The following is a 13,657-nucleotide window of genomic DNA, read 5'->3' on the forward strand; positions in this document are numbered from 1 at the left end:
GTGATGGGTACCGTAGGAAATTTTTTGGGAACTAAACAGGGCTTAAGCTTCAGTGTCTGGTTCAGAACTGACTGACGGTGGACAGGGCGTGTGCAAGTGCGATGGAGAAGCCATGGAGCATCCTCAATTAGCTTGCAGTCCGAAGCTACGTCGAGGGAGCAAGCAACAGCAAGGCATCAGGGGCTCAGGGCCCCAGCTGAGCCACCCAAGTCGAAAAAGCTAGGAACCCCCGCGCCGTCGTCGGCTATAAGGCCGGCCGGGAGCGCTTCGTCTTCCTCCTGCCTCCGATCGCGTCGCCTGCTCTGCTCCTGTCATAGGCTAAACCTCCCCTGTCTCGTCGCCTTCTGCCTAGTCCAGAGACAGAGACACGGCCGTCGGCCGCCATGGCGGAGCCTGGCAAAGAAACTATCGCGCCGCCTCTGTCACCGCTTACAAGCGGGCCGGCGCCGCCTGTCGTGATGGAGCCAGGCGGAGAAACTCAAACTACCACACCACCACCACCTCCGCAAGAAGCCGAGCCCATCGACGGAGGCGTTGCTTCGGCGTTCGACGCCGGACTGCCCACGGCCGAGCCGGCTCGCCAGGCGCTGCCGCAAGAGAAACCTGACGCTGACGCGGCTGCGGCTGGCCAGCCGCAGCAATTGACGACGGAGGAAGGCAGGCAGCCGCCACCTACGCCAACCGATAAGGCGGAGGAAGTGGTGGCCACATTGCCTCCGCCGTCTGAGACGCCGTCGCAGGAAACGGCGGCGGCGGCGGCGGTTGAAGCCGAGAAGCAACTGCCTGCAACTCCTGCACCTGCTCCGCCGCAGCAACAGCGGCCAGAAGGCGGCGCGGCGGAAGAAGCCTCCTCGGTTCGGCAGGAGGAGAAGGACGCAGCACCACCTGTAAAGAAGCAGGAGGGAGAAGAGAAGCTGGGGGAGGAAGCCAAACGCGCGGAACCTGCAAGGGTGGTGCGGGAGGGACGTCGTCGGTGGCGGCATCTCCAGGCCGCCGTGCGCTTGGTCTTCCTCCGCTGTAGCCGGAGGGCTCCGCGCGGCGAGCAGAGCGCTCCACCACAGTCCCCACTTCTGGGAAACAAAGGAGGCGACACGAAGCCGCCGGCGCCGGCCGGCGAGCTGCCGATGTCAAGGCTAGAGGAAAAGAAGCCGGCGCTGGCGGACGAAGGCGATATGAAGCCGCCGGCGCCGGTGGACGGCAAGCAGCCGGCGTCAGGGCAGGAGGGGCAAGTGACCTCATCGCCTCCGCCAGCCGAGGCATCGTCACTGGAGATGGCGGCGCCGGCGGCTGAGGCCGGCAAACCACTCGCTGCACGACCACAACAGCAGCCGCCGCAGGAGCAAGAAGGCGGCGGCGCTCCCGAACAAGCCTCCTCTGTCCAAGAGGAGGAGAAGGACGCGGCACCGGCGGCGAGGGTGCAGGAGGCACGAGAGGAGCCGGCGCGTCGTCGGTGGAGATGGCTCCGGGCCGCCGTGAACCTGCTCTTCCTCCGTCCTCAGCGCAAGGACACAGACGGCGAGGCGAAGCCGCCGGCGCCCAGCGGCAAGCACGCCGTGTCAGGGCTGGAGGATAAGAAGCAGACGACGCCGGCGGAAATGCCAGCGGCGGCGGACGGAAAGCAAGCGCCGCCGTCTGGTCAGGATCAGGAGGAGGAGAAGCCGAAGCCGCCCCATCCCAAGTGGCGAGAGGAAGAACGGCTGGAGCAGATCCTCGAGGGTGCTTTCACGAGGCTTCTTGCGTCGGAGTACCACCAGCTCAGCAGCATCAGGCAGAAATGCCTCCTCACCTTCTCCGTCTTCGAGCTCGCGTCCGAGGTGAAGAAGCAGGTCATGGTCTACTGGTGGGCCTCGCAGTTCAACCTGCAGCACCGGAGTGATGATCGATCAGCTGCAGACGTAGCGCCGCCGGCGGAGATGAGAAGAAGCAAGACCCTGCGTCGGCGGCCGCGTAAAGCTGCAGCTCCTGCTGCCGGCGGAAACCACTCACCGACGTCGTCGCCGCCGCAGGGTGAAGCCAAAGATGGTGGTCGTAATCCTGACGCGGCAGCGGAGGGCGTCTTCTCCGAGCTCTCCAGTCATGGCTTCCTCGAGCCGATGAAGAACTGGTGCACCAAGGGGATCCATGGCTGCAGGGTGAACCCCCTGGTGCACTGGATGCTGAAGCGCCGGGCGAGAGATGATGGATTCGCCGACTTGGACGCGAACGGCAGCCCGGCGGAAAGGCAACCCAATTCCAGCATCCTTTGCCTGACAGCAGGCAACCGTTACTTGCTACAGAGGATGCGCATGGAAGATGAGTCGCAGCAGGTCGAGAACAAAGAGCAACCCAAGACAAGAACAACCACCTCCTTGCACAGCCCAACCCAAGATAATAAGGCTCCAGCCCAGGTATATATTTTTCAGCATTTACGTACATAACTGCTAGGTATCCAAACAAGCCGAATTCATAACCAGGGCAGTTACAACTTAGATTTTTTTTTGAAATACATTTCATCGCATTAACTAAGTGGCGCGGCGCAACCAAATTACAACAACAGTCGGTTTGTAAGTAACGTCATGCCATGTCTAGCATTTAGCAAGAATATGAATGTGCATCATTGTTTGAGTCTCTATAGCAAAACACAAACTAGACACCATCTAGGACCAATTGCATGGTTGGAATTATAAATATGACCTTTTTTGCAATTCAAATGTATGCATATCATTATAATAATTTTAACCAAAATAAGTATATATTTTATATTGATTTCATTTTTCTAATCCAAGTCTGATTTGAGTGCATTTTTACTAAATTCAATTTAAGGAGTTATTCTTATGTGATTAATGGGCTTACAGTTTCATATCATATCTACCTAGTATTTTTTATGCAACTTTTACATCATCGGGATTACTATGAGTTTTTGTCTCCTAAATTTTGTTCTTCTTAGGTTTCATATATTTTTCGTTCAAGGATTTTTAGTAATCTAACCAACACAAATGCACAACTATGATTATCTGCAATATCAAAACAATCAATATATCTAACCTAACTTTTATTGAAAACTATTTTTTTCCTTTCATTACATATATCGACTGTCTAAATGTTTATCACTTTCTTTAATTATCCATTATGGTATATGTATGCGTGGTATACCCACATTTCATTTTTAGTATCTTTGCAAATATGAAAAAATGTATTTATGATCTCATCAGACCATCAAAGTAAAGGACTTTTATTTCTTTTAAAATTTCTAAACTATTGTTTTTCTTATTGGGTCATTTATAGGGGGTCACTTAAGCTTTAGTAGTTTAGCATGCATCCGTATGATTTGAATATACAATTACAATGTCATGGCAACTTCCATATGTAACAAATTGCTAAGCAATATGCAACATAACAATCACCTAACTAGCAACAACAATAAAATATACATGCAGTACACCCTATTAGATTTGTGGCGTGTTATGTGATCTTCCCATTTTGTTGGCAAAAGATACATATGTATATTTTTTTAGACTGCAAAAAATCATGACCTTGTTATATATATTTTGTTTAGGACCTAAAAAACTTTAAAGGGAAGCAAGTAATCCTCAATCTGAATGCACATGTGTACCCAGTCTCGAAGTCAATGTTCTTGCACCTTGCAGACTACTTGGTTGTGCTGCAACTCGGCCGGTGGCGTAATCTTGATGACAACACATACATGGAGGTGGACGGCCTTGAGTCATTGAGTACTATTAGCTTACTCAAGAACCTCCGGTACCTTAGTCTACGTGGGTTGTCACGGCTAACGGAGCTCCCTGAAGGGATCCGATGGCTTAAGAAACTTGCAATCCTAGACATGCGTGGTTGCCAAAACCTAGTCAATGTGTCAGCAAAGATCACCAGACCTTTGAAGCAGCTTACCCATTTGGACCTCACTGAGTGCTACATGTTGGAACATATTGAACGAGGAATCACCTCGCTCTCAGAGTTGCAGGTGTTTAAGGGCTTTGTGTTTGCAACTGGAACACAAGGGAGTAAGGCATGCCAGTTGCAGGACCTCAGGAGGTTGAAGAAGCTCCAAAAGCTCACCATTAGCATCACCACTGATGCTAACATAGGGAAGAATGAGATGGCAGAGCTTAAGCATCTGTTTAGCCTTCGTAAACTCACAATCATATGGAGTGAGATACCAAGCATATTACATGGTGACTCAGATGCGGTGAAAAAGAGGCGAAACGATCTTGTTGAGAAATGGACTAGCTTTGAGCTACCACAAGAGCTTTTGAAGCTGGATCTTCGATGCTACCCCAAGAATGAGCTAAAACTCAAAGAGCATAAGAATCTCAAGAAGCTCTATTTAAGAGGTGGAGATTTAAAGAGATTTTCCATTGATGGAAAAACAAACTCCATCAAGACATTGCGTGTGAGATACTTAAAAGACTTTAATATGGAATGGGAAGAAATTCATTCATTATTGAAGGATATTGAAAATGTGGAAATTGTGCTTAAGGATGAAAAGCTTATGAAGGATGCGGATAAGGATCAAATGGATAAGAATGACGTGAATGGTCAAAAGGATATAGAGGAAGAGAGTAACCTTGTGAAGCCAAAAAAGATATCATACTCTTGTTTGGATGAGAATGGGGTATGGGTGAAGGATAATAAGGAAGAGGAGAACCGAAGTTCGATGGCACAAGCTACCAAGGAAAAAGAAGCTCATGGTACCATGGAAAAGAGCAAAGGTGCACTATCTAACTTGAATTATTCACCTATATACATCAATGCAAATCTTGTCTCTTAAACATAATATAACTATTCTCTAGGATTGGACTTGGTTATTTAATCATCTTTTTTCTAGTTTCAGGACCTATTGAAGATCCTAGCACTAAAGCTGCATCAAGCACCGTCGAAGATGTTAATAAGGATGACAATAACAATGCTATAAAAGAACAATAAGGTCTTCCCTTCTCTAAAGATAAAGTGATATGAATTCAAACTATAATTTTTTTATCATGCCCAAATTGACAGTGATATCCTTATCCAATTTAGAAAGCAAAGAAGAACAGATAACAACCCATGAGGTGACACACAACAGTTGAAGACAAAACCAACTCCCATAGGGTAGAGGGTGTTGTCATCTTTTTTATAATGATAATAGAGGTAAATCAAAACCATGCTATATCATCTTTAAATATACAAAATTCAAGTTAAAACAAATATGCACGTTGTGTTGACACAAGCTAATAAGAATGCTTGGCTATACATATATGCAGACATCAAAGGACGGGAAGGTGGTGTCAAATGCCCCACGATAGCAAATTGCTGATCACATATACTAGGCAAATTACATATCCATAACACCGGAGTCTACACAATATAAGCAGCTGCCAGCTAGCCGTTGTGAAATTCAAAAAATAAGCTACCCCTCCAAGTTATATGTGTTTGGGGTGAGTCTAGTTGACCAATTTTTCATTGTCTCTAGCCTGTAATAGTGTAATCTGAGATTCTTTTGTTTTGAATTTGCTCTCTATAAGTATTCAAAGCCTCTAAATATTCATTAAAAATCTAAAAAAATGAAGTGCGTGCTATGGGAAACTCCCCCATAGTTTTTCTAAAAAAATCAAGCTCTATGTGTTAGTGACTTTGAAGATGAGGCCCATGCATGACAAATCCTCCAAAAAGGCAAGTAATATACTAGATTGAAAGCGATCGGGTGCTCTAGCCTAAGAGGGGGAGGGGGTGAATTAGGCACTATAAAAACCTTAACCTATGGCTCCAACTAGTTTGCACAAAACTTCAACTAAAACAAGCTATCTAGATGTGCAACTACGGTTCACCTTAGTGTGAAACCCTCATCCCAAAAGAGTTTAGCATCCTATGACCAATCCTATCAAGATACTACTCTATGAAAGTAAAGGCACAAAGGATGCAATATGAAATGTGGAAGCTTTAAAGAGAGGGATGAGATGAAGCGAACTCTCGACACGAGGAATTATCCCGTGGTTCGAATTGCCACAAAGGCGTCCCTATGTCCACGTTGTTGAAGCACTCACGAAGAGTATCTTTTCCCGGTAATCAAGTCTCTTCCATGAATACAATCACGGTCACCTTGATCCCGATCTTCACTAAGGGAGATTGCCCACGAAGGAGGAGTCTTCGTCCCCCGCACAAAGTTGTCGACGCCGCTCCACACCAAGCCGGAGGGTCGTTGACGTGCTGGCGAGCCACCAATGCTCCAAGGAGGCCGGCGCACCGAGATACAAGTTTGGTTCACTCTAGAACCACAGCACAAGGATCTAAATCTTGATTGATCACTCACTCAAGAGCTAACCTAGCACTAACACTCTCAAAGCTTGTGCTAAGAACTAAGGATTTGATCTCTATGCTCTTGGATGGCTTGGAGGTGTTCTTGGATATGTGTGTGATGTCTTGGGACTCCAGCAAACTTCAAATGGCCGGGGTGAGGCATATATATAGGCCACCAAGTCTTGGAGCCGTTGCTCCAACGGTCAGCAGAAAACAGCAAACCACCGGTTGAACCGATGCCTCTGCATGGGGTAGCGTCGGTTCAACCGGTCACTCTTAGACCAGAAGTAGCCGTTGGGTTTCTGACGCACAGTCTGCTGCTGACACAGTACCCATCGGTTAAACCAGTGACAAGGCATCGGTTAAACCGGTCACGCTGGACCGTCACATAGCCGTTGCTCTTGCTGACGTCATTGCTCCGATGCTTTACTCCGGTGGGTACCGGTTCTTCCGGTGCTGAAGACTTGGCTCCTGGGCATTTGACATCATCTCTGGAACATGGTACATTGAATGCACCGATGCCTCTTTTTACCCGTCGGTTCATCCGGTGCCTAAGGGCTGACTTGGCTTGATTCCATTCGGCGCTCAGACTTGCACCAATACCAGGGCGTCGGATCTTCCGATAACCATCGGATGCACCGATGCTTGGGCATCGGTTCTTCCGGTGCTACTGATTTCAGTAGAACTCATCCAATTCAGCGTTTCTTTGAGTTCTTTCTTCGTGTTTTGCTTTGTGTGGCCTTTTTACTTCATCCCTGGGATCTAGAAATGTTCACTCAATAAAACCATTAGTCCCATTGATTGCGTTGTTATACGAACACCAAAATCACTCGAAATGGCATAAATGGTGCCATGTTCGTTACAATCTCCCCCTTTTTGGTGATTGATGACAACATAATCAAAGCAAGCATAAAATTTGCAAAAGTTGTCAAATTGAATCACTTACGCTTGCTTGGATGCTTACCATCATCCAATGACGGCTTGACCTCCCCCTAAAACCATGATCCCCCCTTTGTCCCCCCTATTTGCTACTCCTCCCTCATATGTTGACTTGATCCACTTGGTATTTCTCCCCCTTTGGAATATATCTCTCCTTCTTGGAATAATGCCTTGCTTTGATCCACTTCTCTCCCCCTTTGGAATCAAATCACCTAAAAAGGCTCTTGCAAAAACAATATAGCTCAAGAGAAAATTAGTAGCCTAGAGAGTTAGTTCCATGATTCATGATCCATTTGTATGATATCAGTGAAGATACCAATTGAAAATTTCACTATAGTGGATCACAAAATCACAGAACTAGCATGATGAGCTAAGCTTTCCTCAAGTGTGTACACAACATGATAATGTGAAAATCAAGTGCACAACTAGATGTTATAACAAGAAGGCTTAGATCATATCTGTAGCAGCACCGCCCAAATTAAACCGGCTTAAGTGCGCTAACCATCATCTTAATACTTAATCAAGTTACTGCGCACTTAAAACGGTGTAATCTGACAGGCTGTCGGGTAAATCCCGATTAAACTACTGTACTCCAGGATCACAATTGCACTAGTAGACCCGTACGAAGACGAGCACAGGTGATACAAGCATACAGAAATCTTTAAATTAATTTACAACACAGGTTTTACATAAAAACTTTAAGTACAAACGACAGAGTTCAAAAACACAGCAGAAGTTTAAAACTGAGTTCGAAATACAATAACCACGACGACGATACAAGGTGAGCTCCACATCCTGCCCACCGATGTGATGCCAACCTGCCCGATCTTCACGGAGAAGACGGGGCCTACTCGATGGTCCAACCCGGAGGAAGCGGCTGTCCAATCTAGGACGCACAGACCTCCTCGAAGTCAGCGGGGACACAACCTGCTCAGAAGGGTTACCACAACAACCCTGAGTATACTAATGCTCAGCAAGGCTTACCCGACTTTGGGTATACATAGCCCATTACCTAGACATGCAAAGCTTTTTGGCTCTGGAGTTCTTTTGCTGAAAGGCTGCTAGAAGTGAATCCTTACTTTCAATATTTTAGCTCCATTTAGTACAGCGAGTATTAACTAAATTCGCCTAAACATCTAGAGCACACATGGTGGATCAGATTATCCTTCAGTAACTCACCAACCAACCTTTTCCATTCCGTTCTCATTCCACTTTCTTACTACGATGTGACACAGTGACCAAGACTCTCATATCCGCGAGTCACGGCGAATCGATCCGATTTAACCTTGCAAGGTGGACCCAACCAACACGACACATGTAAGCCCCGTCGGGCCACGCGCGTCAACTGTTTCCATCATTACCACGACATCTGAACCACGCCTGCTAAAACCCAGGTGATGGGCCCCTCGCGGTGAACTCCCGGAGAACCCGGAGGCGGCATCCTATCCAACATCCACCAACTCCCTCGCCCAGCGTAGCAGGACGGAATTCAAATTATCGTTGTAAAGCGGTACACAGCTTACCGGTTTCGACTACCTCCTACTTCCGGTATGTGATTAGTAGTGTTCAATCCTCGATCAACAATGCCAACAACGGTACGATCCTCAATCGACACAGGCGGAGATTCACTTTCCATCCCTTTCATATCCAAAACCACAATCATCTCCACCCGGTCTCCATTTCTCTTTCCTCATTGGTTCATTCTCACGCCACGTTGCCATAAGTAGCACTAACTTAAATCTCGCGAGCGACAGGAATCACTCGACTTCTACCGAGATCCTACTTAGCAGAGCATTTCTATCGACATCTGCATACTAGTATTGACTCACGGGTACCTAGGGAAACATGCATACTAGGGTTCCATACAACTCCTAGAACATAAATGCACAAATACTTAAACATTAATATACTGAATTTATGGGTTATGCTCCGGGGCTTGCCTTGCAGGTCAGCGGGGTTAGCAACTTCTTCGGAAGTGGGCTCGACTGCGTCCTCCTGTTGCTCTCCCGCTTGCGGCTCCTGGATCGGCTCAGTGATCAGCTCGTGGGCGACTTCGTTCACGGCGTCTACACGAATTAAAATATGCCATGCAACAGTTAGGACACAGTGCGACGCATGAGTGCTCAAGATGTGATGCATTTCAAAACGATGCAATGCCATGCGGTTCAGAAGTTCAACTCGTTTTAGCCTGAAGTGTTTCCTTCAAAACAACAATTATTAAACTTGCTTAGAGTAGCATGGAGTAAGACAGAAGCTTGCTTTGTTGAGGTTACACATGCATGAAACAATAATCAAATAACCACAATTATAAAGGAAAAGTGTAGCTAGAAGCCAAATAAAAGTAAAGATTTGACTTGCAGATGTGATCTAGCAACAAGAATTTATCCAAAATAACATGATTTTGATAAAGCATGCCATATAAATTTTCCCAACATTTATTGACGATCGAAAGCATTTATTTTAACCCTAGAAAAGAAATTAATCAAGAATAGATCCACAAACATGCACATAGTCTATGCACCTAAAATTTTTTCAGTGGACTACACATACTAAGAGTAATATACTGAATAAATTTCATAATTTATAGAGCCATAGAACAACCCGTATTAAATAAACTACCTTAAACACAAACTAAATTTTTAGCAGGGGAAAAATTGACATTTCACATGCAAAAGTATTTTTCCTCTTAAGATCTTGATTTTAGAAACCTAACAAAATTTAGTTTGTATTTTTAGGATTTTTCTGCATTTTTCTACAAATTATCAAACTTTCAGCCGAAATAATAATTGAAAAAGGAAAAACACAAAACTAAATAGGGGGCCTGACAGCCGGGCCCCACTTGTAAGTGGGCGCCGGCCCGGCTCCCAGGCCCCCCAACCCCTTCCCTGCTCTGGCCCGCGCGACGGCCGACGCGCGGCCAACCCGACCGCGGCGGTGCTGCCTCGTCGGCGGTGGCCGGCCGGCGGCGCGGCTGGGCCGAGCTGCGGCCAGGGTGGCCGGGGGGGGGCGTGTGGCATCGGCGGGGGCTCACGCGGGCTGGAGCGACGGCGCGGGGTCGGCGGCGGCGTTCCGGCCGGCGCGGCACTGGGCAACGAAGGGGCGGAGCGCGCCCGCGACCAGGGGGCCCAGGCGGCTGCGGGGCGCGCGGCAGTGGCTGGCGGGGCACACGCATGGCGGCCCGCGGCATGCGCGCAGCTATGGCGGCGCGGCCACGGCGGCGCTGCGGCGCCGGAAAACGAAGGGGAACCTGTCGGGAAGCACGAGTAGGCCGCGGAGAAGCTCACCGGGGCTCGATTTGGGTGGAGAAGGGCCGGAGATGGGAGCTCGACGGAGAGGGGCGGAGCTCGGCGAGGACAGCAATGGCGGGCGGCGACTCGATTTCGGCCGAGGAGCGGCTTAATAAAGCCCGTGGGGAGGTGGAGGAGGTCCGGGGCTAGGCTTGGGAGCTCGGGACGCGAAGGTTTCGAGCGGGGTGGTGAGGAACGGCCGGGAGGGCGGACGGCGGCGAGCTCGAGGAAGGGAAGGTAACGGACGGGACGGGAAGCTTCCAGGGCGTCCGCGAGGATAAGAGCGGCGTGCGGACGATGAGGATCGCCGGCGGTCGCGATGCATGGCGTCGTTTGCCGATGGCCAGACGCCGGCATGGGCGCGCACAGTGGAAACGGTAGAGCTAACAGTGAACTCATTTTGACTGATTTTGACTCGTGTTTGACAGGCCAAAACTCAAATTTTTATATAGGAACTTCAAATTTGGCCAAAATAGAAGTTGTAGAGGAAGAGAAGATCTACAACTTTCATTTTGGGCGAAAATTGATTTGAAGCTCGGATCAAGGAGAAAAACACAGTCGAACGCGGCTAAAATGAAAGTTACTATGTGAACTCGATTAGTGCTAATAATAGTGATTAACCTTAATTGGCGATTAAGCACACTATTAGCGTTAAAATTAACACCGGGGTGTTACAGCCTTCCCCCCTAAAAGAATTTCGTCCCGAGATTCAGGCACGAGAGAATATAAACAGGCGGAAAAGTTCAAAGATGAAGTACCTGGATGAGCGTTTAAAAAGTCCGGATACTTGAATCTAAGAAATTCCTCTTTCTCCCACGTAGCTTCTTCTTCAGAGTGATTGCTCCATTGAACTTTGTAGAATCGGTTGGTGGTGCGACGAGTAACTCGATTCTTGCGATCAATAATCTTGATAGGATGCTCAGGATAGGTGAGATCAGACTCTAATTGAATCGAGTCACTTTCTACCACTTCAGTCGGAACTCTAAGGCACTTTCGGAGTTGTGATACATGGAAAATATTATGAACTGCAGAATGATTCGCTGGGAGATTTAATCGGTAAGCCACAGGACCGCATCGTTCCACAATTGGATATGGACCGATGTAGCGGGGAGCTAGCTTTCCTTTTATTCCAAACCTTTGCACGCCTTTCAAGGTGAGACTTTCAGATAGACGTGGTCATCGACTTCAAAAATGAGTGGGCTACTCCTTTTATTAGCATAGCTCTTCTGCCGAGACTGTGCGATCTTTAAATTTGCTTGGATAAGTCGGACTTGTTCTTCGGCCTCTTGAACCATGTCGGGCCCAAAGATAGTTCTTTCTCCGGTTTTAGACCAATTGAGAGGTGTACGGCATCGACGACCATACAGTGCTTCAAATGGTGCCATTTTGATGCTCTCTTGATAACTATTGTTATAAGAGAATTCAGCTAATGGCAAACATTGATCCCATTTCTATGGATAGGCTAAGACACATGCACGAAGCATATCCTCCAGGATTTGGTTTATTCTCTCTGTTTGGCCATCGGTTTGAGGATGATATGCAGAGTTGTGAATAAGATGGGTTCCCAAGCTAGCATGTAATTGCTCCCAAAAGCGAGCAATGAACTGAGTCCCTCGATCAGAGATGATGGTTTTTGGCACACCATGTAAACATAGTATGCGATTCACGTACAACTCGGCATACTTCTTTGCTGGATATACAGTTTTGACTGGCAGGAAATGTGCTGACTTGGTCAGTCTGTCCACCACAACCCTAATGGAGTCATATCCCTTTTGAGTTCGAGGTAATCCGACGATGAAATCCATGCTGATATCCTCCCATTTCCATTCAGGAATGTTCAAGGGTTGAAGAGTTCCAGCTGGCCTGAGATGACTGGCCTTAACCCTTCGACAGATGTCACATTCGAACACATACTTGGCAATTTCTCTTTTCATCCGAGTCCACCAAAATCGTTGTTTAAGATCTTGATACATCTTGTTGCTACCTGGATGGATTGATAGTCGAGAGGTATGAGCCTCATCAAGAATTTGTTTTCTGAGCTCAAAGTCCTTAGGCACCACCAATCGGTTCTTGAACCATAACACATTCTCAGTATCCTGGTGGAAGCAATTCACTTTAGGGTCTCCTTCTGATAGTCTTCTCTGAATTTCCTTCACCCCTTTATCTTGCTTTTGTACCGCGATGATGAGATCACGAAGAGTAGGAGTAAGCTCTAGATGAGCCAATGTGCCATGCGGTACAATGCTTAAATTCAGTTTTTCCTTTTCATAGCAAAGAGACTCGCTTAATGGTATAGCTGAAATCCAATGATAGTGAGCTTTGTGACTTAGCGCATCGGCAACTACATTTGCCTTGCCAGGATGATAATGCACTTCGAGCTCATAATCTTTAATCAGCTCAAGCCATCTTCTTTGACGCATGTTCAAATCAGCTTGAGTGAAAAGATATTTGAGACTCTTGTGGTCAGTATAGATGTTGCACCACGTACCCAAAAGGTAGTGTCGCCAGATCTTCAGAGCATGAACTACAGCTGCTAATTCAAGATCATGAGTGGGATAGTTTTCTTCATGATGCTTGAGTGATCGAGATGCATACGCAATCACTCGGTTCTCCTGCATCAAGACACAACCGAGTCCTGTGCCCGAGGCATCACAGTAGACATCAAAAGGTTTTGTAGTGTCGGGCTAGGCCAAGATTGGGGCTGAAGTGAGAAGTGTTTTCAATTTTTGGAAAGCTTCCTCACATTGGGTACTCCAATAGAATTTGACACCCTTCTTAAGAAATTCAGTCATCGGCTTCGCAATTCTGGAGAATTCTGGGATGAACCGACGATAATACCCAGCTAAACCCAAGAAACTGCAAATTTCAGGAACTATCCCTTACAAAAGAGGTAAGGTACATCCATGAGCTATCCCTTACTCTAGAACATTCTATGTCTATGAACAGTCCCGCTGTCCCGGGTCTGACAAGCCCCCGAGCTCTTCGTAGCTGAGTCCTGCAGGCGTCGAGTACTTGGCTAGGCGTCTTCGAGTACTTCAAGTAGTCAGAACATCCTTCTGGTTGCTTCTGGTCCTTCCTTCAAATACGTCGAGTAGTCCTTCAAGTACTTTTGTTTGCTTCGAGGCTGTGAGGTGCTCAAGCCCTGAAATCTTGATCATATA

The 13,657-nt window shown here is 47.3% G+C and overlaps 1 protein-coding gene across 2 annotated transcripts; it reads left to right on the plus strand.

The window, feature by feature from the left end:
- Nucleotides 1-206: 206 nt before the first annotated feature.
- Nucleotides 207-5,509, plus strand: LOC120704178. 2 transcript variants are annotated; one of them, XM_039988490.1, is made up of 5 exons: nucleotides 207-2,387; nucleotides 3,536-4,706; nucleotides 4,823-4,921; nucleotides 5,014-5,124; nucleotides 5,238-5,509. In XM_039988490.1, the coding sequence occupies exons 1-3, from the start codon at nucleotides 384-386 to the stop codon at nucleotides 4,918-4,920; spliced, it is 3,273 nt and encodes a 1,090-aa protein (XP_039844424.1). In that variant the 5' UTR covers nucleotides 207-383; the 3' UTR covers nucleotide 4,921; nucleotides 5,014-5,124; nucleotides 5,238-5,509. The 2 variants fall into 2 exon arrangements, with proteins under 2 accessions (XP_039844424.1, XP_039844431.1); XM_039988497.1 differs by having other exon boundaries at nucleotides 238-2,387; nucleotides 4,829-4,921; nucleotides 5,238-5,500.
- Nucleotides 5,510-13,657: the final 8,148 nt, after the last annotated feature.

Source organism: Panicum virgatum, chromosome 1K (assembly GCF_016808335.1).
Source record: "Panicum virgatum strain AP13 chromosome 1K, P.virgatum_v5, whole genome shotgun sequence".
NCBI classification, from domain to species: domain Eukaryota; kingdom Viridiplantae; phylum Streptophyta; class Magnoliopsida; order Poales; family Poaceae; genus Panicum; species Panicum virgatum.